Genomic DNA, 22,888 nt, shown 5'->3' with positions numbered 1-22,888 from the left:
ATGGTTGCAGCCAAAACAGCTTCCACACGGTGGCTGGTCCGAATAATTCCATTAATACTGGCCGGTTGTGCTGGCCTTGCAACCTATGTGGTTGTCAAGCGAGTATGCTGTATGTTTGTTTTGTTGAATTTTAATGTTACAGTGTCTCTTTGCTGGCCAGTCGCTAACGTAGTTGATTAGTGGACTATTTCCTACAAACACAGCAGAAAAATGGAGTGGCTGCGGCCTTCCTTACCCTATACTTCGTCTTTCTTCTCTGTATGCTATTGTCATACTTCCGCGTCTTCCTCGAAATACAACACAACCCGGGAGTCACGCCGCTCGGAGAGCGAGCTGTTGTACAAAGAGAGCGGGAAAAGGAGCGCAAACGCCAGGGCCGAAAAGCAGAGAGTGATCTCGAAGCAGGCGAACGATACGAGGCTGGTGCCGACAACAATCCCGACAGTCCAGGTCTCGAGCGCTTCTACAGCAAGAATGTTTTTGTGTGTAACACAGACGGCCGGCCTCGGTGGTGCAGCTCTTGCTGCACCTGGAAGGTTGACAGAGCCCATCATTGCAGTGAGCTCGACAGGTGTGTCAAAAAGATGGATCATTACTGTCCGTGGGTAGGCGGAGTTGTCGGTGAAACATGTCAGTGCCAATGAGTCAAATCTGCCTAGAATCAAGTTGCTAATGCAGGACTACAGCTTTCAAGTTCTTTATACAGTTCACAGGTTACACAGCATTGTATTGTATTGTGGTCATTGTTGCAACGGTCATCTGCCTCAAGTCGAAAGTAGACAGCGGACAGGGCGTTGATGGGCTGGTAATAGCTGCTTTGGCAATCAGTGCGTTCTTTGGCCTTTTCACCTTCACAATGACCGCCACGTCGATTCGGTATGCCATTGTCAATCTTACCAACGTCGACTACCTCAAATCGAAGAACACTGTCCACCAACTGGCCATTCGAGTCCCTCGGGGGACACAAGGGACACCGAAATACAGCGTGATCACATACCCTCTACCGAAGCGCTCGGGACCTGGCCATGACGAAGATCCTCCACGGGACCAGCTGGCAACCCGGACATTTGCCATTGTGAAGACGGTGATGGGCGAAAACCCATGGGATCTGGGACCGTATAGAAATTGGCAGTCAATCATGGGAAACAACCCCGTTGACTGGCTACTGCCGATCAAGCCATCGCCCTGCGCGGTTTACGAAAACAACGAAAGCTTTTACGAGATGGGGCCCCTGTATGAACAGTTGCGGGAACGATTCGGGCTTCCAGAACTGTCCAGCAGCGAGAAGGGAGAGGTTATAGAGCTGAAACAGCATCGGCATGTAAATGGGACGGACAGCACACGAGGTTCATGATATAGACGGAGATACCCAGGGATTCTTTGTGGGCACTTGCTATCTGGCGCATGTCATTTTATTGGGTTTATACGCATATCGTGCATCCTTGGACGGTACAACGATAGGGTAATTTGATCAGCAGTGGTGTTTATGGAGCGATCGGAAGCCAGCCCCAGTTCAGGTTGGGTCCCTCGTGCCTTCCTAGCCGTGGTGAAAATGTCATATTGTGGCACCCGAGTCCCGCTTCTGGAAAAGGATGGTTGAAACTGCAAGAGCGACCGATGCCTGGTTCGTTGCCGAAAGACCGCAGAGAATCATTGTTTTGTCATCACATCTGCTTATCTCACCCTCAGCTTTTCCAACCTTCTGCGACTGTCAGACGCTGATGCTCGGCCGATCAATCAACACAGACACCGTTCATTCAAGAAATTCTGTCGAGCTCGAGCTGCAAGGCTCTATCCCACCCACTTATCCCGATTTTCTTCCCGCCGCAGAGATGTGCAATCGACTCGCTTGTCAAGATGGGAAGCTGCATGCTTGCGGCGAGGTTCCCACGATGTGTCGTGAACCACAACGGCAGGTCGCGCTCAGGAGGGACTTCTTGGCCATCGTCGGCCATCGTGGGAGGTTGCACCATGTCAGACAGCAAGGAATGGATGCCATGTGTTTCTTGAAAGCTGCCTGATTGCTGATGATGTAGAACAGAAGTAACACCATTATGGACTGGCCTTACCGTCACGGTACCAATTATCGCCTTATCAGGGAAAGGTAGCATCACGAGGAAGACCCAGAGTGAACGGCCTCTACAGTGATTCAATCTTCGAAGCCCACAACATCATTGGGAGAGTAGGGTAACGAGGTGCACCAAGTTATATATAGAAGCTAACCAACATAGCTCTGAACCAGTCAGAACGCAAAAAAGAGAAAGGGTCTAACAAGATGAAAACGATTTCTTCGCGACACTGCCGCCAACCTCTCAACCAGTTGTGTTGCCACGTCTAATCTTGCCAGATCAACAAGGGAAGTACATGGGAAAACCAGTTGCCAACTCCCGCCATAGTTATTGGTGACTGAGTAAGTTGTTTCGAAACTCGTGCTTGATGAAGTAACCAAACAACTACTGTTCCCGGTTTACGCTCTCTGTCACTCCTATTGCGCCGGGATGCAGTGCTCGCAGAAGGCTGGGCGATGTCGACAGACGGCGCACTCATCCTCAGAGTCGAGATTGATAATACTATCGACGTCGTCGTTGGCCTTGCACAAACAGCAGTAGACGATATTGCATTGTTCGATGCGAACAGGAGGCATGTAGTAGTCGTCCCTGCGAGGTTTCAGTAACGGCGTTTGAGATTGCACCATGATATCTCACATTTTGACAAGGAAATCCAGAGTTGAAAATTGATTGGTTTCTGTGGAGAAGCTGGGGCGAGAGGTATGTGAAGAGACTTATCACGGTCTTTATTGCTGGCTATGATGGGAGATGTCTGTTACCGAGAGTAGAGCTGACCATTTTCCTGGTCATCAGAGAGTCCTTTTATAAACTACCACAATCACCTTGATCAGGCACCTTCATCTGTCACTCCTTCCGTGGTAGACGCAATATCGACACCTCCGGTGGGGGTCAAATCTGTTACATTTCCTCTCCCGGGCGGGAGGTCAGCAGCGACGATAACATCACTCTATGGGCGGTGTGACCCGCTGGACCACAGAGGCTTAGATACTGGTGCCCCTCTGGTACGATACGGCGCTGGCATTCGCCTCAACAAACGAGCCCTAAGTGCTAGAAGGTTTAGTTTGAACGTGCAAGGTCAGGGGCTTGGACAACACAAAGCTGGTTTCGACCTGCTTCACGGTTACGACCAAGCTGGATGGCGTCTCCGACAGACCGGATCCCCTGGGGCACCCGGGCAACGGCCCACATGTTGAGGATTAACAACGAGAAGCATGCTTGCCACACATCCGATATTTACCGTTACCGAACTTTGGGAGTGTCAGCACAGACTGTTGCCAGGATCTTCGATATTGCTGAGGGCAAAGTCAGAAGCTCGTTGGTTCTGCTTCAACATCATGCAGGGACTCGATACCGTGGACAGATGACCTTCTGTGTTCCACAAAAGCAGGTACAAATTACCGAACACTTGCCGGGTTTCCAGGGTCTCGGAATCATAAAAGAGGCGAGCGGCACTGCTGGTGCAAAGTCTTCAAGAATGACATACGCCGCCTGGCAGCCTCGCCTACTGTTGCTTCTAGAACTGCGGCCCCCTTTGCCAACCAGGCCACGACGAAAGAGAAGGGCACGTTGCTTCTAGAGAACAACACAAGAGAGCGTAGTCCACCGGGGCGAAGTCACCAGGCATGTGATAGTTGATGTCAACGCTCCGCCCCTTCATGGGATAGACGAGGGCAGACGTCCAGGCTAAAGCTTCCACCATCACCACTAGTCAACAAGATATATGCACATCCTTCCACGATCATGACGGAGCGGTCACGGGAGGAGCGACTAGAATGCCCTGCACCTTCTGTGCCCGCAGCTACCTTCCTCTCCCATTCTCGGATATCGCCGGACTGGGCAAGGGGCGGGCAAGAGATGTCGGAAGGAGGGATATCTCTATGGACAACCGGATTCAGCATCCGAATCAGATCGCCGATCGCGGAGAGGGCCACTGACTGTTCACTGAGAAGAAGGAGGACGATGCGCAGCCTTGCGAGGTATGGATCCCGGCTTGAAACACATCTCAGGCCACCCGCTCCAACCTTCCTCCGGCCATCACCGGGCATTTCTCGAATGATGTCATGCCCAAAGTCCACTCACGGAAAGAGCGGTGGACAGTGGACGAGCAGAAGAGCCTCATCCAGAGGGTTGGTAGGAACATGTGACCTGCCAAATCGAGGTAGAGGCAGGACACGGCGGCTAAACCGCACTGTGGGTGGTGGCCGATGAAAACAGGCCCGACCTAATCTTGTTGCTTGGGGTTCGGATAGGGGTTGTTGGATGTCTCTCGCAGTGATAGGCAGCATCAGTCTACGTATGCAACATAAGCAAGGCCAGAAGCAAGAGAGGGTGTGTGGCTCAAGGGAGAGAAGGCTGCCCAAGGTCCAGGAGTCAAAAGTGAGAGAGGACGACGATGGTTGTAATGCCATCGACGGTCTCTATCACCTTCCCGTCGTGGGTTGTTTGTCGCTAATCGCTCGCTTCGCCCTCAAGATGGAAACGTTCACGGCAGTCTTTCAACGGCGTGGCTGCGGCTTGTGGTACTCGGGTCCTGTGGTGGAAGGTGAACTTGTAGGGTACCTGAGGATAAGGCTCGACGGTGCTGACGGCGCGTGTGGAACAGCAAAAGTTTAAAAGTGGTGCCTGTAGCAGGATGGGCCAACGCCAACCAAAGGGCTAGAAAGCGCGGAAGATCAGGGACGGAGTGGGATATGGAAAAGAAAGGGGCTTCGTTGACTACAAGTTGAGTGTCCTCCCAGCCCTTGTCTTCTCCTCTTGCTGCATCTTCTCAGATATCAGAACACCATCGACAGCCATCTTGCAAGTCATTGAACCCGACCCGCTTCTCCCCTTCTGTTGACACGGAGCGGTTGTGGCTCCCTGGCACCCAACCCACACCACCCTCCACACCAACTCTGAAGCCAACTGACCTCCCTTTCACCCAATATTTCGACCCAAGAGTAAAGAGTGAGCGGAACACAAATACGCATTCTCCGATAGGCAAGTCCGTCTCTATAGTTCTCATCATTCCCTTGTCATGTTTTCTTCTGCTCTCGCCTCCAAGGTCATGGAATTCTTCCAACCCACCTTGGTAGTCGCCGGCAAGCCATGGCATGCGGGCTTCCCGAATTGATCACACACCATGGCACGCTTCGGGATAATTATCTCATACTCCACGCGCGGGGTTTCCGGGACGAGACACAGAGCTTCCACACTTTTTTCCTCGTTCATGCTGCTGTGGGTGTAGCGGAAGACGAGACCGGCGAGACAGAGGTAGCTGTCATGGCTCCAAGCCGAGACAACTCGGAACGGAAGATGCACTAAACCACCCGGGAGGTGACATGCTTCATATACACTACTACCTACCTAGCTTCACCATCAAACTCGCCAGAACTCACTCAAAACAGGCTACGATGATGAGGATTCTAACAGGAGAAGAACACAGAGGACGTTGCAAATGCCAAGTTCATCAGCATCAGCATCAGCATCGAGTCCATCGTGCAGAACCAAGATATGCATGCAACTGCCCACTATCTTACCGATCCGCAGCGGTCTGCTCCGGGGTTGGGAGTGGCTGGCTGAAGTGTTAAAGAATAGATGTACTGGATACAATACATGACTATATGTAGGGGGGGAGGATTGATGATCAATCTGGATGTTGAGAGAGGGGAAGGGAGATGAAATATTGAAAACTGCGTGGGGGTTGAAGAGTGAGTGTTGAGGAGGGGACGGCAGTAAATGATGAGAGCCTCAGATGTAGTAAGATCTCTGAAACTAGATGATGGAATCTCGCGCTTTTTCCCCAATCAGGCTCATGATGTTTTGAAAGCCACACAAAGACCGTCGTCGTTAAAAAGATATCCAAATCCCATCTCGCTGGATCCTCCGATTACTCGCAGCAAAGCTCCCGTCAATTGTCTTCCCAGCAAATGCGGGGTCTCCACAAAAGCTAGGGTTGGTCCAAGCGTCCCCGTCCCAGAGATCGGCGCTTCAAGAGGGCTCCACTCTTTTCCCCAAGAGCAAAGCACATCCCATTTGCTTGGCGGCCTATTGTCCGTCCCACAGTCCACTTTCATCAATCATCCCAGTGGAAAAGCGGGAGTCTCCGATTTCACACTGACGCGTGTGTGTCTCTCTCTCTCTCTCTCTCTCTCTCTCTCTCTCTCTCTCTCTCTCTTCCTTCAATTACTTCCAGTCAATCGATGTCTGTCGATTTGGACAGCAGAAGATGAGCCCCCGACGACCTGCAACATCGCCAATCTCGAATTCTAGCTCGTTGCGAACTTGGACCTGGTCATGTCTTCGTCACCCTTCCGCAACCGGCACCGGGACTCCTCCCCCGCCGGTGCGCCAGGGAGGAAAAGGTCACAGTTCACCTACCGGCACTTCAACCAGATGGCTTCTTACAATACTTCCTGCCCGTTGAGGGTGGTTGCCCATTTGGATCTGGACTGCTTCTACGCACAGGTGGAGATGGTACGGCTCGGCATCCCCGAGGACAAGCCTTTGGCCGTTCAACAATGGTATCTTTCCCCCTTTTTCTAACCACCCTCCCCCAATACCAAGCTCGACCTGTCAACTAACAGGGGAGGGAAAGGCAAGGTTTAATAGCAGTCAACTACCCCGCCCGCGCCTTTAAGATCGGCCGGCATTGTACGGTGACTGAAGCGAGGAGGTTGTGTCCGGAGCTTATAGCGCAGCATGTTGCTACTTGGCGGGAGGGGGATGACAAGTGGGCTTATCGGGAGGACGCGGCGGAGCATATTGCTACGGATAAGGTGTCGCTGGATCCGTATCGGTTGGAGAGCAGGAGGATCATGAGGGTCATCAAGGAGCATTTGCCCGGGGGAGGGTTGCAAAAGGTTGAGAAGGCGAGTATTGATGAGGTGTTTTTGGATTTGACGGCGTGAGTTGTGCTTTTTGGGAGTGAGCAAAGGTGGGATGATGCTGACAGCTGGTGGTAGGCATGTCCATCAGGTTATGCTTGAAAGGTATGGGGAGGAGCTGGGAGGTCCGCCGCCGTATGGGGATGTGAGTGAGGAGTTGCCGATGCCCGTGGTTACGGCGCTGGATTGGAAGGCGGATGCTCTGGTCGACCTGGGGGAGGGGGACAGACAGGAGGGGGAATTCGATGATCCGGACTGGGACGACGTGGCACTGCTTGTGGCGAGCGAGATCGTGAGGAATGTGAGGGGGGTGATTAGGGAGAAGTTGGGGTATTCTTGCTCCGCGGGCGTGTCGAGGAACAAGCTCCTAAGCAAGTTGGGGTCGGCGCACAAGAAACCGGATCAGCAGACGGTGATTCGAAACAGGGCGGTTGGGCACTTCTTGAGTGGGTTCAAGTTTACAAAGATCAGGAACTTGGGCGGGAAGTTGGGGGAGCAGGTTGCTGACGCGTTCAAGACGGAGGCTGTGTCGGATTTGTTGACGGTTCCGATTGAGCAGCTGAAGCAGAAGCTGGGAGATGAGAACGGGGTGTGGATTTACGAGACGCTGAGGGGGATCGATACGAGTGAGGTCAACTCGGGCACTCAGATCAAGTCAATGCTGTCGGCCAAGTCATTTCGTCCCGACATTACGACTGTGGAACAGGCTACGAAGTGGTTGCGTATCTTTGCGGCGGATATTTTTGCTCGCCTGGTTGAGGAAGGGGTGCTGGAGCACAAGAGGAGGCCAAAGACTATCAATTTACACCACCGTCACGGGAACCAGACCCGGTCTCGATCGGGACCCATACCGGCGCGGCTTCTGAATGAGGAAAGCCTGTTCGAGTTGGCCAAGAACCTGTTTCACCAAATCACGCTGGAGGGTAATGCCTGGCCGTGTTCCAACCTGAGCCTGAGCGTTGCCGGCTTCGAGGAGGGGGTCTCTGGCAATATGGGCATCGACTCGTTTCTCGTCAAAGGTGACGAGGCACGAGCGCTGAAGTCATCGGAATCGGCCCGCACATCCTCGTCCAAGGAAGCACTCGACACGAGCACACGACAGCAACCTGCAGCAAAGCGACGACGTATCGATGGTGCCGGCGGTGGTATTCAGCGTTTCTTGACAGCGAAACGGGAGCCGTCCCAGGACACCCGGACGACGGGCCCCGAGGACGACCTCGTGAGGAGGAATAGCGGTGAAGCAAAGTTGGGCACCTCGAAGACATATGTCGCATCAGGCATGGGATGGCCGGGAGAGCCTTTACCAGAGGAGGCCCAAGCCGATTCTAGACGGTCGCCAATCACACCCCACGCTTGTTCTCGATGCGACGCCAACCTGGGGGGTCCGGAAGAGCTCCAGAGTCACCTGGATTGGCACTTTGCCAAAGACCTCCAGGAGGAGGAAGAAGAACGTGTCAGTCAGGCATTCGCCAACCGACAAGCTTCGACTGCAGTGAACAACGCGCGCGCCGGCAGTCAGAAAGGGGCGGCGGCAGCATCATCCGCATCAGCGTCAGGGTCAAAGAAGTCCACGGGGAGGTCGAAGAAGAAGCCGGAGCGCGGTCAAAGCAAGCTAAATTTTGGATGATCATGATGATTTGAGCAGCTTTATGCATCGCCGAGGCGGCCGTGCATTCGATAACTACCTGCAAGACGAAGACTTACGTGGGCAAAGCCGACAACCAACAGCATATGGAAGGCATACGACAGTCAGCCTATTGGGGAAGCTGGTTCGGGAGAACGAGAAAATGGATGGGGGGCAATGCACTTATGTTTCCCGGTGGGTGGATGGCCTTCCTGTTCGTCATACATCCTGGGCGGGCATGTCAGTCATCGGAGAGCCCCTGCAACCGACGTCGTCGGAGTGCGGCGATTCTGGAGCCAATCGTTGAATCCCGTCCGAACCCAACACTCGGCATGCAAGCGCCTCTTGCAAGGAGCGGGAAGAGGGCCGTCGCGGATGGATGGAAGAAGAGGGCACACCCGTGAACCCCATCCTCACAAACCATATCAGAGAGCAGTTGCTTCTGCCGGCCATCCCACACGAAATCCTTATCGTCACGTCGCTGGAAAATGCACGTTCATCCTCCGAGAAGTCGACCCGTTTGGGAACTCTACAGCACATCCCGGACGACGAGCATGGGCCCCTGAGGGGATCTGTGGGATCTCTTCCAGCTGCTGTCGTCTCTGATGCCACCGTGCAGTTTGAAGCCACAAACAAGCTCACCAATGTCTCTCGCAGCGGATCACAGTCTATTTCGAGATTTTTCACAATCCGTCATACAGCGTCAGAGCCTTTGCTGCGGTCGCTGTACACAGGCTTCTTGTTTGTTTGAGGTTCTGGGAATTCCCCAAAACCCACGAGAGTCAGCATGAGCGAAGCAATGTTGCTTCGTCGACCACCGCTTCATCATTTGGGGAAGAGCGAGAGCCAGTGATTGGCTGGTCCGACCATCAGTCCCCATATTTTCTCATGCGGGCAACGGTTGGGCTTTGGGCTCATGTATTGATACCCGACCTGACCAAACCAGAAACCTCGCCCCGTCGTCACTGTCGCTGCTGATTTTGAACACGGCAGCTGCGTACCTACCTATGCAGGATTTTACGTACGCCCTCGCTCGCCCTGACTCCACCAGACCGAAGCAACAATGATGCCCGTCGTTGTCAACCGGTCCGTATGTTTGACAGGTGAGGAGCCGTCCGGGTAGGTAAGAGATAGTTGTACATTGGCATCAAAGACCACGGTTGTCAACCACGCACCGAGGTATCCATCATCATGCACCTGTATACCCTCATCCCCATCAGATAACGTCGGGATGCATGACAGTGGGGGGAGGGGAGATGGGGATAGATGCTCCTCTGTGAGCAGATGAGACATTTCCATGCAGCAAGCCTTCTCCTCTCTCGACGATAGATGCTGCACCCGCCCTTTCCGCCTAGCGCACGGCCCGAGACAACGAAGATGGGCAGACGTCAACTTACCATGAAGACACTTGAGTTCAGACTGCTGTATGATCTGAGGAATTTATCCAGTTCGCCACTTGTATCTGATCAGGCACACTTCGGGCTCCCGACTAACAAGCCTGCACATTTTTCTTGTGCGCGTGAAGTGTCAGAGATGGGCAGAGAGAAACGGGGACAGCAACCGAAACAGCTTCTTTTCTTCGGTTCTCTTTCCAGTACTGTCGTGACAACTGCAGGCTGTCACCCAAGCGATTGGCATGGGAGCCCGCACCTCTCGCTCATCTGGCGTTTTTTGACAGTGGGTGAGGCCCAATCAGAGGCTTTGCAACAACAGCCTGAACCGTTTGGGCAACACCGATTGACGCCAGCTACATGCCCAAAAGAAGCCTCGTCTCCGTAGCACATAGCTCCATGTTACACGGGTCTAGCCTCTTTCTGTGTTTTTTACACAAGAGATGAAGAGAGAACACCCGAGAGGGCTGGGTGTAATGCCGGGTCAGAAATGCCCCCGCTTCTGCGGCGGCCGCGGGAAGAGACGCCGTCAACAACGCAGACGTCGACTCCATACAAACAGGGCTCGGTGCGTGGGAGACAACGTCTCTCTAACCGAGTCCTCTTTCAGACACCGATTCTGAGGGAGAAACCCCTCTCCGTTACCGCAACCCGCCGCACTCTTGCTGGGTGCTGAGGATGGGAAATGCAATGGCACAACTGCCCTGGTCTCCTGCCATGCTGCAGGCTGCAAATCTGCGAACGCAGCAACCCACTAGGTGCTGGTGACGGGAGCCAACCACACACTCCCACGCCTCCGCGAGACCACCAGAGACCACACATCGTCACTCCCAAAAACACGCACTCTGCGATTGGCCTCGACCGGCTCACCTGACAGGCTGTTATTTGCTGCGCTGTGCTGGGCCTCGGGGGGAGGGGGTCTTTGCTGGGACAGGGCGACGATAAGGTAACATGGTACCTTTTCATTTTTTCGATGTATTCTGCGTGATGTGTTATGTATGTTGGGCAGAACGGATGCTGATGGGGTGACAAGTCAAACACGATGCCGTCACGTCAGTCTCCAGCACCGTTTTATCCCGACAGTACCGGTTTTTTCAGCTGCAGCGGCAAAGCAATCCGACCTCAGGCGCCCGTCATTCGAACGGCGACGGGATTCCCCAATAGACGGTGCAAACCCTTCCTTCCTGACGGAGAGAGGGCCTTGCGATTGGATGGCATTGAACAGCGCTGCAGGTGTTCTTGGCCTCTCTTTTTGGCTGCGTGCGCCTGCTTTGCCACCGCACCAGCAACCAGCACGCCTGGATTCCCCGGCTTCCCCTGCTTGTCCCCCTCTCGTGCCTCTCGGTCCCCCTGACACCGTCTGGATCTCGCTGGCTGGATGACTCCATTCTCGCTGCGTGTCCGTTCAGACCGGTGTCTTTCCAGCCAACTGGGTGCTGCCGTTTGAGCCTTGTCTGGCAGCCAGCTAACTGCCCAACGGAGGCAAGGAGACGGGGGCGCATTTGGGGACTTGCTGGAGAAAATCCACTGCCGTTACAGGCCGCCAGTCACCATCACCGCTGCGAGACCCACTCTGACAACCCAACCCCAAGCGCCGGGTGCCTTCCATCCACTGCCACCCTTCCTGTCCACTGTCCATTTCTTCCACGACCGCCCGCCTTTCTCCCACCCTCTGGCCCTCTCTCGTTCTCTCATTCTCCTATTCTGGTTTTTTTTTTCTGCTGCCTTGCCGCGACGCCCGGAATCCCCATTTCCGCAGTTCCGCTCCAACACCACTCCGACACACACTGGTTCCTCGATCATTCAATCATCGTCAGCTTGAATTAGGTTCTCTTGGGGCGGGGGAATCAACTCTGCTTCGCAGCAACCGTTAGACGCGCGCACGCACCAAACTTTCCACAATGGCGGGGAGACCAAACAACAGAGGACCCGGCGGCGGCCAGCCACCAGTCCCGCCAGCAGCCCAGCGTCAAAACGAATACTTTGTGCCCCGTGATGGCATCGATCGCGAGGTTATCACATCAGACATTTGCAGATACCTGGGAAACGATGCGTTGGTGCGCCCTGGCACCTACGAGGTATGCCCTGCTTCTTCCCCGCAATGCCTCCTCGGGAAGGCTGGGATGTGCAGTTTTGCTCACCAAGTCTTGTTTTGTTTGTGTTTTAGTCCCCAGATGGACGTGTCACCCAAGGTTATTTCATCACGGCATACCGAAATTTGACGTCGGTGAGTGGCCCTCGTTCGATGCTCGACGACGGCAGTCGTGGATGATGAGCACGGGGCTAAATTTCTCTCTTCTTGGCAGGCCATGATTCAAGATCTCAAGGCCGACTCCGCTCGGTGGGAGCAGGAACGGCGCGCAGCGTCCAGGTCTTCGGGCGGCGGCGCTGGAGGTACAACACACTCCAGCCATTCGAACGGCGTTTATGTGAGGAGTTCTAACTCGCCCATAGGCGCTCGCGAGCAGACCCGCGGGCAATCTGACTACAGCGCGTGGAAGAACCGCCAACGGGAACAGGAGTACGAAGCCTCGTACGGCGCCACTGCCATGGATATTGACTACCAGCCGGCTCCTCCGCCGCCCAAGAACCCGGGCTACGGTGGCCAGCCGTACCCCGGACCTCCCCCTCCTGCCGGATACCCCCAGGGTGCTTACCCAACACAGGTTCATCCCGCTGCCGCTCCCCAGTATCAAACTCAGCCCTACGGAGGATATCCGCCCAATGTTCCGCCAACTCAGTATTCCCCAGGACCTCAGGGAGGTGACAGATACGCCGGGATGGTTCCTCCTCCGCCGATCCAAGGACAATTCGCCCAGGATGCTGCCTTCATCCACGGATCCAACTACCAGACTGCCCCTGGATATGCCAATGCACCGAGGATGCCGGCTATGCCATTGGCCCCTTCATCCGCCCCCCCTTCGAGGGCTTTCAGCACGCCAACATCAGGTCCTCCGTTTGGCTCGGAAGCAGACCCATATGGCTACCCGCCTCCTGCTGGGATTCCGGCCAGCCAGGCCTTCCCAGCCGACCCTCTTTATGGCCGCGGTGCGTATAGTACAACAACAATCACAAACCCACCCGAGGCTTCGTCTGATGATTTAGGTTCCCCTGCAGGTACAGCGCAACGGCAAGGCTACCCGGCCGCCCCGGACCAGCCGCCATATGAGGATCACAACAGTCCGGTGCTTCCCAACACCACCGTTCCTCCAACCAGCTCGACACCCACGAGTGCCGGACCGTCCAGTGGCAGACGCGACCGCGATTCAGAACCGAGAGACCGAGAGCGTGATCATCGAGAGCACAGAGCTCGCCGTTCCGAGACCGAACGCGATGATAGGCACGGAGACCGGAACAGGCATCACCGTCGCTAATCACCGGTCGAACCGCAGGTTTCCCTCCCCACGCAAATGCCCGCGTTAGTCGCCACACAAAACTGTCCGCCCCGAAACGTCCTCGGCATGTCGAGTCCGGAGCGTCTGATTGAACCGCTATTATGTTAATGCCTGCTAATGTCTTGGGCTGGGACTAGCTCACTGTTTGTTTTCTTACTTTCTTTACGCTTCTGGACTCGGCTGCCTTTGCAACCTGCCTTTTTGACACAAGGCCCCCACGGATAGACCCTGGATCAGAGGTTTCCACGAACCTCCGGAGCTGCAAGTTGCATCTCTGTCAACCGTTTTTTGGATCATGATATGACGACATGCCCTCGATGCGGGTCTTTCGACTACTTGTTCCACTGGCCACTATTCTGGATCTTTTCGACATGTCAAAAGCATCTTCGCCCCAACTGGATCATCTTCTGCCAGCCGGCAACCTTTGGACCCTTGGCAACTTCTGGACAACAAACAGCGGCGGGTGGCAGCCCCGCCGTGTGAATTTTTTTCTTTTTATCATTTTTTTTCCTTTTTTTTCCTTTTTCGACAGAGAGGGGCAAGAGACGAGACGATTTTGATACCATATAGGAGAGACAAATTTGCTGCCTAGGGAAAAAGAACGATGATGAGCTTGAGGACATCTTTACAACGGTTGTGGATACTTCCTCCCTCGCTGTCCGGATCGGCTGTCGGGACTGCTTCTTCCTTTGTTGCATTTTGCCTCTGGCTGTGAACCCTTTTTTGCACGCCCAGGAGTGAGTCGCCTTGCTGACATCCCGGTTTCTCAACCGCGTATCCGCCTCTGACATCAACAACCAGAGACAACGGCTACGGCCGGACAGCGAGGTGAGTGAACGCTTGAAAGAGTGTATATATCTGAATTCCCTCGGAGCACAATGAGCTACACCATTTTCCACCCACCGTCTTCGCCTCGGGCGAGCGAACTGAGCTTTTGAGTTTGAGTCAACTAACACAGCGCAGATGGTTGATGATTCTGGACACCGCTGAGGAACTATGGAGCCTTCACATCTTTCTGGACCCTGCTGGATTTCACTTTCTCTCTTGGCGACTCTCTTCTCCCGTTGGATCTTTCACACAAGCCATGGATTGAGGACCTCTTCGACCCCACATATGGATACCTGACAACACAACCATTTTTCTCCCTCGGACGCTCTTTTGACCATGAGGTGTTCTGACACTGGATTGCCAGACCCATCCGGGTTCTGAGAGCACGGAGCTCGCACAACATCATCGTTCTGGATCTGAAGCTGAGGCTACCCTCACTGTCAAAGACATCAATGAACAACATCGTGGTAAGGTTGAGCCATTGGACTTCTTTCTCATCCGGATCCTTCTCTTTTCTACACCGGTCATATCAGCAATCGTCCGCCTTGGAATATCAACGTTACCAACACACCAGTGGGACTTCGGATGGAAAGTCATGGATTGACATCAGTCTTGCCTTGGACAGCACGTTTTGGACCACTCAACTTGGACCTGAACTTGACCAACACCGATAGGGCTCGACACTCCTTCAGGTTACAGACGAATGTTTCCCTGCTCGTCGGATCTGTTTGACTTTCCCCTCTGCTGCATCATTTTGTCAACGATTTTCGACCTATTTCATCACATTTGTCGTTGGATTCAACTTTCTCAGCTGGATTTGCCATGGACCCGAGGACTATCATTGGACATGCCATGGACTACCATTTGGACCATTCTTTACTTGACCGGACTTGCACGGCTTGATGTTCTGTGTCATGTTACTGTCAGTTATTCCACCCCTTGTCTTCCATCCCCCCCTCGGCTTCGTTCATCCTTGAGGTTGTTGAGAGCATGTCTAACCGTCTTGTAGTGTGTGGATACCTTTCTCATAGTCATCATCTTTAAGCCGCTTGTTTATCTTTCACTGCTCAAGAGTTATTGACGCCTTTATCTGTCGGTCATAGCATGTTTAGCTTTGGGCATCGCATGTATTTGGTATAGCATGGTGTCTCTGTTTTGCGCTTGGTGGTCAGTCTTGGAGAACTGGGCTGTTGAAGAAAGCACAAAAGAATAGGTTACAAGATTGGGTGGGTGGTTGTCAGATTTGTTTTGTTTTGCTTATGCTGTATGTCATGAGTTCTGGGCGGGTGTCTGATTTTGTCTTGTTTCTTTCTTCCACGTTAGTTTGCGCATACCCAGCTTGTTGCTTGGCATCTTTTTTTGGATGTTCATGATGCTTTTGGCTCTTTGGGGATGGAGTTGATGAATACAGTTGGATTTGAGGTACTTTTGGTTTATGTTATTTTGATCAACGTTGCGATGTTTGTCAATGTCAGTTCGATCAGTGGCGTGATCATTGCCCATTCATTGTATTATACACTCATCACACAAAGGTTGATCCCGAAATGTCATGGCGTGGTGCTTAGTATCTGTTCGGAATGGTTGTTGATACCTGAGCTCAAAGAGTAAATAAGGGGCCATTCATAAACCGGCTTCTTGCTGCTGCATGGCTCATGATGCATCCCATAGATTTGCACGCGATGATCAGACTTCAGCGTTGTGTTTGGATGTCGTCAAGTGGGTCTTGAGACATGTCTTTGCGAGAAGCTTGCTTCTCTTACAGGAGAGGGTTATGTGAAGATGGGCAAGATGTCTGTAGATGAGTGAGGTGTCTACGGTGCTGGGTGTGATAAGAGGGTTGGGTTTGGTGATTACCAGTGGAATTTTTCACGAGACGTTTTCATCGCTTGAGACATGATTATCCGTGGGGGGGGGGCGAGATTCTGATGAGGGTAAAGAGGGTGTTTTGGAAGTCTCAAGGTTGGGGGTTTATTTCTTTATGTGACATATATATTGCTGCTGTCAGTCATCAAGGCCTCGAGGGTGGTGTGGTGGTTGAACAACAATGTGGTGATGATCATGGCCCGCTTGGTGCGGAAGAGTGAGGTGAGGCTGGGATCTGTCTGTCATATGCATGCATGTACCTGATTTCCACTTTGAAAGAAGAGTTTGGACGACCCTTTGCTGTATGGAGTTTGTTCCTGCGCCCCCCTTTTTACATGTCGGATGATGCACATTCTTGTTGGGGTCACCGGGAAAGTACACTATCAAAGGTACCGGAGCCTTTTGGTTCTCTTTGCTCCACCTTGGGCGTGTGTGTGCTTTTCTCCACCGTGACCGTTGGCATTTCTGGATCTTTGGGGGGGGGGGGGGGCGGTTCGTCCATGGGAAGCTATTCTTGTCGGTTACTTGGGATGGATAGGGAGGTTTTGCGCAAGGAAGGAAAAGGTTTGAGGCTTGCGTTGGGCAGATAGCTAGAGTATGGCAGCTTCTTCTGCTGAACCCGAATCCGATCTGTCAGTCCAAATCACGATATTGACAGCCGAGAGCCCTCAGTCTGGTGATCACGCCAGGGACGCTACTGTACCAGCCATGACGGCTAAGTACATATTAGGTGGTGTGGTTTGGCGGGTTGGGCGTCAATTCAGATGGAGACACTTTCAAGGCCTCATAACGGGGTTCAGTGACGCAAAGTAGGAAATCCGGGCAAAAGACAAGTGAATAAGTTGGTGGGGGTGCAAAGACTCCCAAGGGCTGGTTCTTCAGCGACAGCCCCTCGTGCTCTTGGTCAATGTCTAACGGGAGTTGGAACTTCCAGCGAGCCTCAGTGGATGGGGGTTTTTTTGTTTGCGAGGCTATCTTGAAACATGGATTGTTTCTGTGCTTTTGAGCAGACCAACTGTGGGCAGTTTGATTTACCCCCGTATTCCATTCCGCATAAGCCAGCTTCATAAATCTGTTGATGTGAATTTGAATATTTTCTTTTCTATATACTGTGTAGTTGTGCCCTTGTCAAAAAGCCCGAACCCTGGGTGAACTCCACTTCAGGAGAAGCAAATGGCGGGGAATAGAGGGGAAAAGAAGGAAGTGGGTCATGTGCCTTGGCTTGGATGGAGGGGCAAGGAGGGGTTGAACCATGATGCCCCTGATTGGCGGGCACCGGTTTATCGATTCGAGGGGCTTCACCGCCTTTGCGGACATGGGGTCCCCTCCGTTGTGTTGCCCTTTCTTGGCAATCCTCTGGCAGGCGTTTGACATTGAGGTTGAGGAGAGACTGCCAGGACCAAGTGGAATGGAAAGTGGAATGGAAAGTGGAATGCCGGGATAGACCACAGGAGGGATGTCTGATGTGAGGAGCAGTGAAGAGCAGTAATGAAGGGGCAATAGAGATGGGCATATATGTATTTGGATGACAAAATTCCAAAATAGCGGGGTTGGATATCTTCTTATCAGAGTGCCAAGAGGTACTGCCCGGCTCATCGGGGGGAGAATAGCCCCCCCCTCTGTCTCTGTCCTTCTTAGTAGGCCTGTGTCGGTTTAGATGAACTGTGCAGCACCGCAACTGGACGACCACCAGTTTCTGTGACGTGACAGTGCCTATATTCAAAACAGGGTCGTCGAAGGCAACGCTCAAGTGAGATAGAGGGGCGGAGCCTTGAATTAGATTCAGTGTGAGCCCACGGAGAAGTATTGCTCTGGTCTAGTGGCAGTGGCGTCTGATAGAGGGTTGGTATTTGTTGGTGCAGCGCACCAAATCAAAATAGAATAGCTCACCCGTCCTTTGCAAATCCCAATTCGAGGAAACTTAACCGCTCTGAAACGGGAACGGGAGCTCTGCTCACCAACAGGATCCTTGAGACAGACAGACAGCAGTAAAAGGACTTGTTGTTTCAGCATTTCTTTTCCTTTCCGTCTTCAGCAATCTCCCGAGTCGAGGGTCCTCTTTGTTCGTTCATCTCAGGTACCCGACAGAGCAGGCTGAGAGGCACGGACCAAGGTTGCAGGTGAACGACGGGCTGTTCTGACAGTGACAAGCGCCTGTGGCTACACAGCGTGAACCCTCTTAACTTCTAGCCCCGCCATTTCGGGGTCTTTGCCGACCTCTGTTGCAACCCAGATTTTGGCCCAAATTTTTTTAAGCTTGGCCCTTGACTTCGACATCCATCTCGGCTTTCCACCCGTGTCATTTTTCTGCCTTTTCTGCCCGCCACACCCATAGCTGTTGTCCCTGGACGGGCTGTTGATGCGATAGGACATCCCTCACGCTGCCCAACATGGACGCCACCGCAATCAGATCGTTCATCGTCGCTACTCTCGATGCCGACGCTGATGTGCGAAGGCGGGCTGAGCTCCAACTGAAGCAGGTATGTTGTTATCACCACTGGGACCACCACCACCGCCTCCGCCGCCATCCACCCTCGACCCCCGGGTGTCGACCTGAGTGCCCTGAATGCCCTTCTTCCCCAACCCCTACCCGTCGCACCAGATGACAACAACAACAACAACAACAACAACAATGCCGCCTCCACTGCCCCGTTCTTGCGCCCACACGTGTGGCTGTTTGCTGACCGTTCCCTTGTTGGTGTGCAGGCCGAAGATCAGCCCAACTTTACAGACATCCTCCTCGACCTCGTGTCTTCCGAGCAGAACGTCACCCTGCAGCTCCCAAGTACGACATGCCCCCCCCCCCACCGAACCCTTTTCCGTTGCTTATCTCGAGCTATATATTCATTCATCCATGAACACAATTGCTTACACCTTCTCAGCTGCTATTTATCTTAAAAACCGGGTGAACCGCGCATGGGAGCGTTCAGACCACATCACGACCAACTCAGTAATACCCGAGGATGCGAAGGTGCGCTTCCGCGAGAGGCTACTGCCTGTGCTCGCCGGCTCTCAGGCCAAGGTGAGGCAGCAGCTTGTGCCAGTCCTCCAGCGAATCCTCCACTTCGATTTTCCTCAGTCATGGCCAAACTTTATGGACTACACGATTCAACTACTGAACACAAATACTCCCGCCTCCGTAATGGCTGGTCTGCAATGCCTGCTTGCCATCTGCCGGACCTACAGATTCAAGTCACCAGAGGGTGAGACGAGGGCCCCCTTTGACAAGATTGTCGAGGCCAGCTTCCCAAGACTTTTGGTCGTCTGCCAAGAGCTGGTGAAGCAGGAGAGCGACGAGGCTGGCGAAATGCTGCATATCGCCCTCAAATGTTACAAGCATGCCACCTGGGTATGTTTCCAGGATGTAAACCTCAAGAGTGCTGAGCAGATACTGACCTGACATCCGCAGCTTGAGCTTTCGGATTTCCTCCGCCAGAACGAGGTTAACCTTGCGTGGTGCACCATCTTCCTGGAGACTGTTTCCAAGCCGATCCCCGCGACTGCTATGCAGCACGAAGACCCCCTCGAACGCGAGCGTCACCACTGGTGGAAGGCGAAGAAGTGGGCGTATTTCAATCTGAACCGCTTGTATATCAGGTACGAATCGGTGCTGGGTCAAGTATGCTGCTTTGCTTGTAGCTGACGGTGTCTCGTAGACACGGTAACCCCAATTCTCTCATGGACAATGCCAGCGACGACCAGAAGAGATTTGCGAAGGACTTCACAGCCCAGGTTGCGCCGACGATTTTCAACCACTACCTGCAAGAGATTGAGAAATGGGTTGCCAAAACCACCTGGCTCAGCAGACCCTGCCTTTCGTACACCATTGTGTTCCTGGACGAGTGCATTCGACCCAAGGAGATGTGGGCGCATCTCAAAACTCACCTTACCACCTTGGTCACTCACTTTATCTTTCCTGTTCTTTGCCTCTCCGAGGACGATCTTGAGAAATTTGAAGAAGAGCCCGAGGAATACTTGCACCGCAAGCTCAACTTCTACGAGGAGGTTTCGGCCCCTGATGTTTCTGCTACCAATTTCTTGGTCACCTTGACAAAGGCGCGGAGAAAGCAGACGTTCGAAATCCTCAAGTTTATCAATGAGGTGGTCACCCAATACGAGGCGTCCGAACCGGACAAGAAGAATCATATCGCCAAGGAGGGTGCTCTCCGCATGATTGGTACTTTGGCTCCGGTCATTCTGGGCAAGAAGTCACCCATCGCCGACCAGGTGGAATATTTCCTCGTCCGCTTCGTCTTCCCTGATTTCAGCAACGAACAAGGGTACCTGCGTGCGCGTGCCTGCGACACTGTGGAGAAGTTTGAGCAGCTGAACTTCAAGGAGCAAAACAATCTCCTGACTGTGTATCGTCACATTCTGGACTGCATGGCGGATCCCAAGTTGCCAGTCCGTGTGACTGCAGCTCTGGCTCTGCAGCCCCTGATCAGACATGACATTATCAGAACCAGCATGCAGTCAAGCATCCCAACAATCATGCAACAGCTCCTCAAGCTGGCTAATGAGGCTGATATCGACGCCCTGGCGAATGTCATGGAAGATTTCGTGGAGGTTTTCGCTGCCGAGCTGACTCCTTTCGCTGTGGCGCTTAGTGAGCAGCTGCGTGACACATACTTGCGCATCGTGCGCGAGTTGTTGGAAAACAATCAGCAACGGGATGATCTCGACAACGAATATGGGGACTACCTAGACGACAAGAGCATCACCGCTTTGGGAGTGCTGCAGACCATCGGCACACTCATCCTTACTCTGGAAAGCTCGCCGGATGTCTTGCTTCACATCGAGGGGGTGCTCATGCCTGTGATTGAGATCACCCTGCGGAACAAGCTTTACGGTATGTTTGATGGGCGGTTGGTGTGTGGAGCGGGGCTAACATGTGACAGATCTGTACAACGAAGTGTTCGAGATCATCGATAGCTGCACGTTCGCGGCTAAGCGGATCTCCCCCATCATGTGGCAGGCATTTGAGCTTGTCCATGCCACCTTTAAGTCTGGTGCTGAGCTGTACCTCGAGGACATGCTCCCTGCCCTGGACAACTTTGTGCAGTTCGGTGCCCCTCAGCTTATCCACAAGCCAGAATACGTCCAGGCTTTGTTCTCGATGGTGTCGGACATGTTCATGGAGAACAGGGTTGGAGGTGTTGACCGCATTTGCGCCTGCAAGCTCGCCGAAGCCATGATGCTCAGCCTCCGTGGCCATATCGACGATTGCGTTCACGGCTTCATCACTATCGCTATGAACGTTTTGAGCGGACAGGAAGTCACGATCAAGTCGTACAAGATCCACCTCATGGAGATGGTCATTAACGCCATCTACTACAACCCCCTCCTGGCTCTCCACATCTTGGAGACACAGGGCTGGACCAACAAGTTCTTCAGCCTGTGGTTCGGCAGTATGGAATCGTTCACCCGCGTGCATGACAAGAGGCTCTGCATCATGGCTATTGTTCAACTCATTACTATTCCCAATGAACAAATCCCGGCAAGCGTCGCGGTAGGCTGGCCTAGGCTTCTCAAGGTAAGTTACCCTTGATGGGCCTGGTGATTGAATTGTGGATGATTTGGATATTAACGGACCTCTAGGGAATCACGATCCTCTTTAGCACCCTTCCGGCAGCTATGAAAAGTAAGTAGAACAGGCGATGAATGTGGCTTGCAGTTACTGACGATGAGGCAGATCGCGAAGAGGCTCTCAGGGATGACTTCCAACTCGACAGCTCAGCGTACTATGACGAGGATGAGGACTGGGACGATGATGGTGCTCAGTGGGAGGAAGGCGACGCAGCTGAGGGTGAACACAGTGAAAGCAAGGACGAGAGTACTGCGTACCTTGACTTCCTGAATGAGGAGGTGAGGCAATGCCTTCGCAAAGTTTTGATCCAGATGCACCGTACTAACGAGATCATTCCAGGCACAAAAGTTGCAGTCCGCCGAGGGTGAGGTCTCCGATGATGACCTGGGCGAAGACAGCGTACTTCTGGAGAATCCTCTGGACAAGATCGACCCATACATGTCGTTCCATGTCTCTCTCCACAGTAAGTTTCGACAATCCGTTAAAGATTGCGACGGCAACCGCTAATTTCTAATTCTCCACAGGGCTTCAACAAGAACAGCCCCAATTCTACGCCTCGCTTACTTCACAACTCTCGCCCGATGAGCAAGCAGTGATCACCCATGTGTGCGCACAAGCCGAAGCGCAGGCTGCCCAACACCAACAGGCTGCCCTCGCGGCCCAGGGTGCTGGTATGAATGGTACAAGCTAGGAACCACCCTCTGTACTGCCGCCACTTCGGGACCGCATTTTCCGACGAGTTGTTTGCTGAGTGGTCAAGGATTATCGGGACACACTTTCCAGCTCCATCACTGCCAGGGGCTGCAGAAGGTGACGAAAGCTATAGGCAGCTTCACCGCCCGATAAATGATCGTTGCGATCTTGTGTCGCGGCGGTATGGATGCTCGGGCCGGCGATCTAGCGTATATGGGCTCGCAGTTCAACAGGGTGAAACACGCTGTGCTGCGTTGCGTATAGCAGAGGCATTTATTATAAGGCGCCTTGGGGATAGACGTTTTATAGGGGTGAGGCTTCGGTTGGCTTCTGTTGATAGGAGCATTGTTGTTATTTTTATCGTCACTTACCCCAGCACCCCTTCTCTCTTCACCCATTTCCCCATTCTTATTCCCCTTCCCCCCCCCCCAGCCCCCAAAAAAAAAAAAAAAAAAATTCCCTTCCAACAAATATATTAAAGAATAAAAAGTAAAGGGCTAAGGGGTTAAAATTGTTTTTTAGCAAAAATTTACAGGGTCTAAAAAATTTGGTGTTAGGGTGTGAATAAAAGTA

At 53.1% G+C, this 22,888-nt stretch overlaps 4 protein-coding genes across 4 annotated transcripts; all 4 read left to right on the top strand.

Moving 5' to 3' along the window:
- On the top strand, positions 1–1,354 carry PODANS_1_20800 (uncharacterized protein; the record flags this gene model as incomplete). Its single annotated transcript, XM_001903001.1, has 3 exons — positions 1–109; positions 181–630; positions 687–1,354. 3 exons carry the CDS (start codon positions 1–3, stop codon positions 1,352–1,354), a joined length of 1,227 nt encoding a protein of 408 aa, XP_001903036.1.
- Positions 1,355–6,344: 4,990 nt separating this feature from the next.
- PODANS_1_20790 (uncharacterized protein) lies at positions 6,345–8,561 on the top strand (the record flags this gene model as incomplete). Its single annotated transcript, XM_001903000.1, has 3 exons — positions 6,345–6,571; positions 6,640–6,954; positions 7,013–8,561. The coding sequence occupies 3 exons, from the start codon at positions 6,345–6,347 to the stop codon at positions 8,559–8,561; spliced, it is 2,091 nt and encodes a 696-aa protein (XP_001903035.1).
- Positions 8,562–11,850: 3,289 nt separating this feature from the next.
- On the top strand, positions 11,851–13,323 carry PODANS_1_20780 (uncharacterized protein; the record flags this gene model as incomplete). Its single annotated transcript, XM_001902999.1, has 4 exons — positions 11,851–12,027; positions 12,117–12,176; positions 12,256–12,343; positions 12,404–13,323. 4 exons carry the CDS (start codon positions 11,851–11,853, stop codon positions 13,321–13,323), a joined length of 1,245 nt encoding a protein of 414 aa, XP_001903034.1.
- Positions 13,324–18,425: 5,102 nt separating this feature from the next.
- Positions 18,426–22,313, top strand: PODANS_1_20770 (uncharacterized protein; the record flags this gene model as incomplete). Its single annotated transcript, XM_001902998.1, has 10 exons — positions 18,426–18,515; positions 18,742–18,820; positions 18,918–19,384; positions 19,445–19,632; positions 19,692–20,884; positions 20,934–21,568; positions 21,634–21,676; positions 21,728–21,900; positions 21,962–22,085; positions 22,147–22,313. The coding sequence occupies 10 exons, from the start codon at positions 18,426–18,428 to the stop codon at positions 22,311–22,313; spliced, it is 3,159 nt and encodes a 1,052-aa protein (XP_001903033.1).
- Between the last annotated feature and the right edge of the window lie 575 nt (positions 22,314–22,888).

Source organism: Podospora anserina, chromosome 1 (genome assembly GCF_000226545.1).
Source record: "Podospora anserina S mat+ genomic DNA chromosome 1, supercontig 5".
In the NCBI taxonomy this organism is placed as follows: Eukaryota; Fungi; Ascomycota; class Sordariomycetes; order Sordariales; family Podosporaceae; genus Podospora; species Podospora anserina.
Note: the sequence above shows the minus strand (reverse complement) of the source record. Positions and strands in the feature narration are given on the sequence as shown.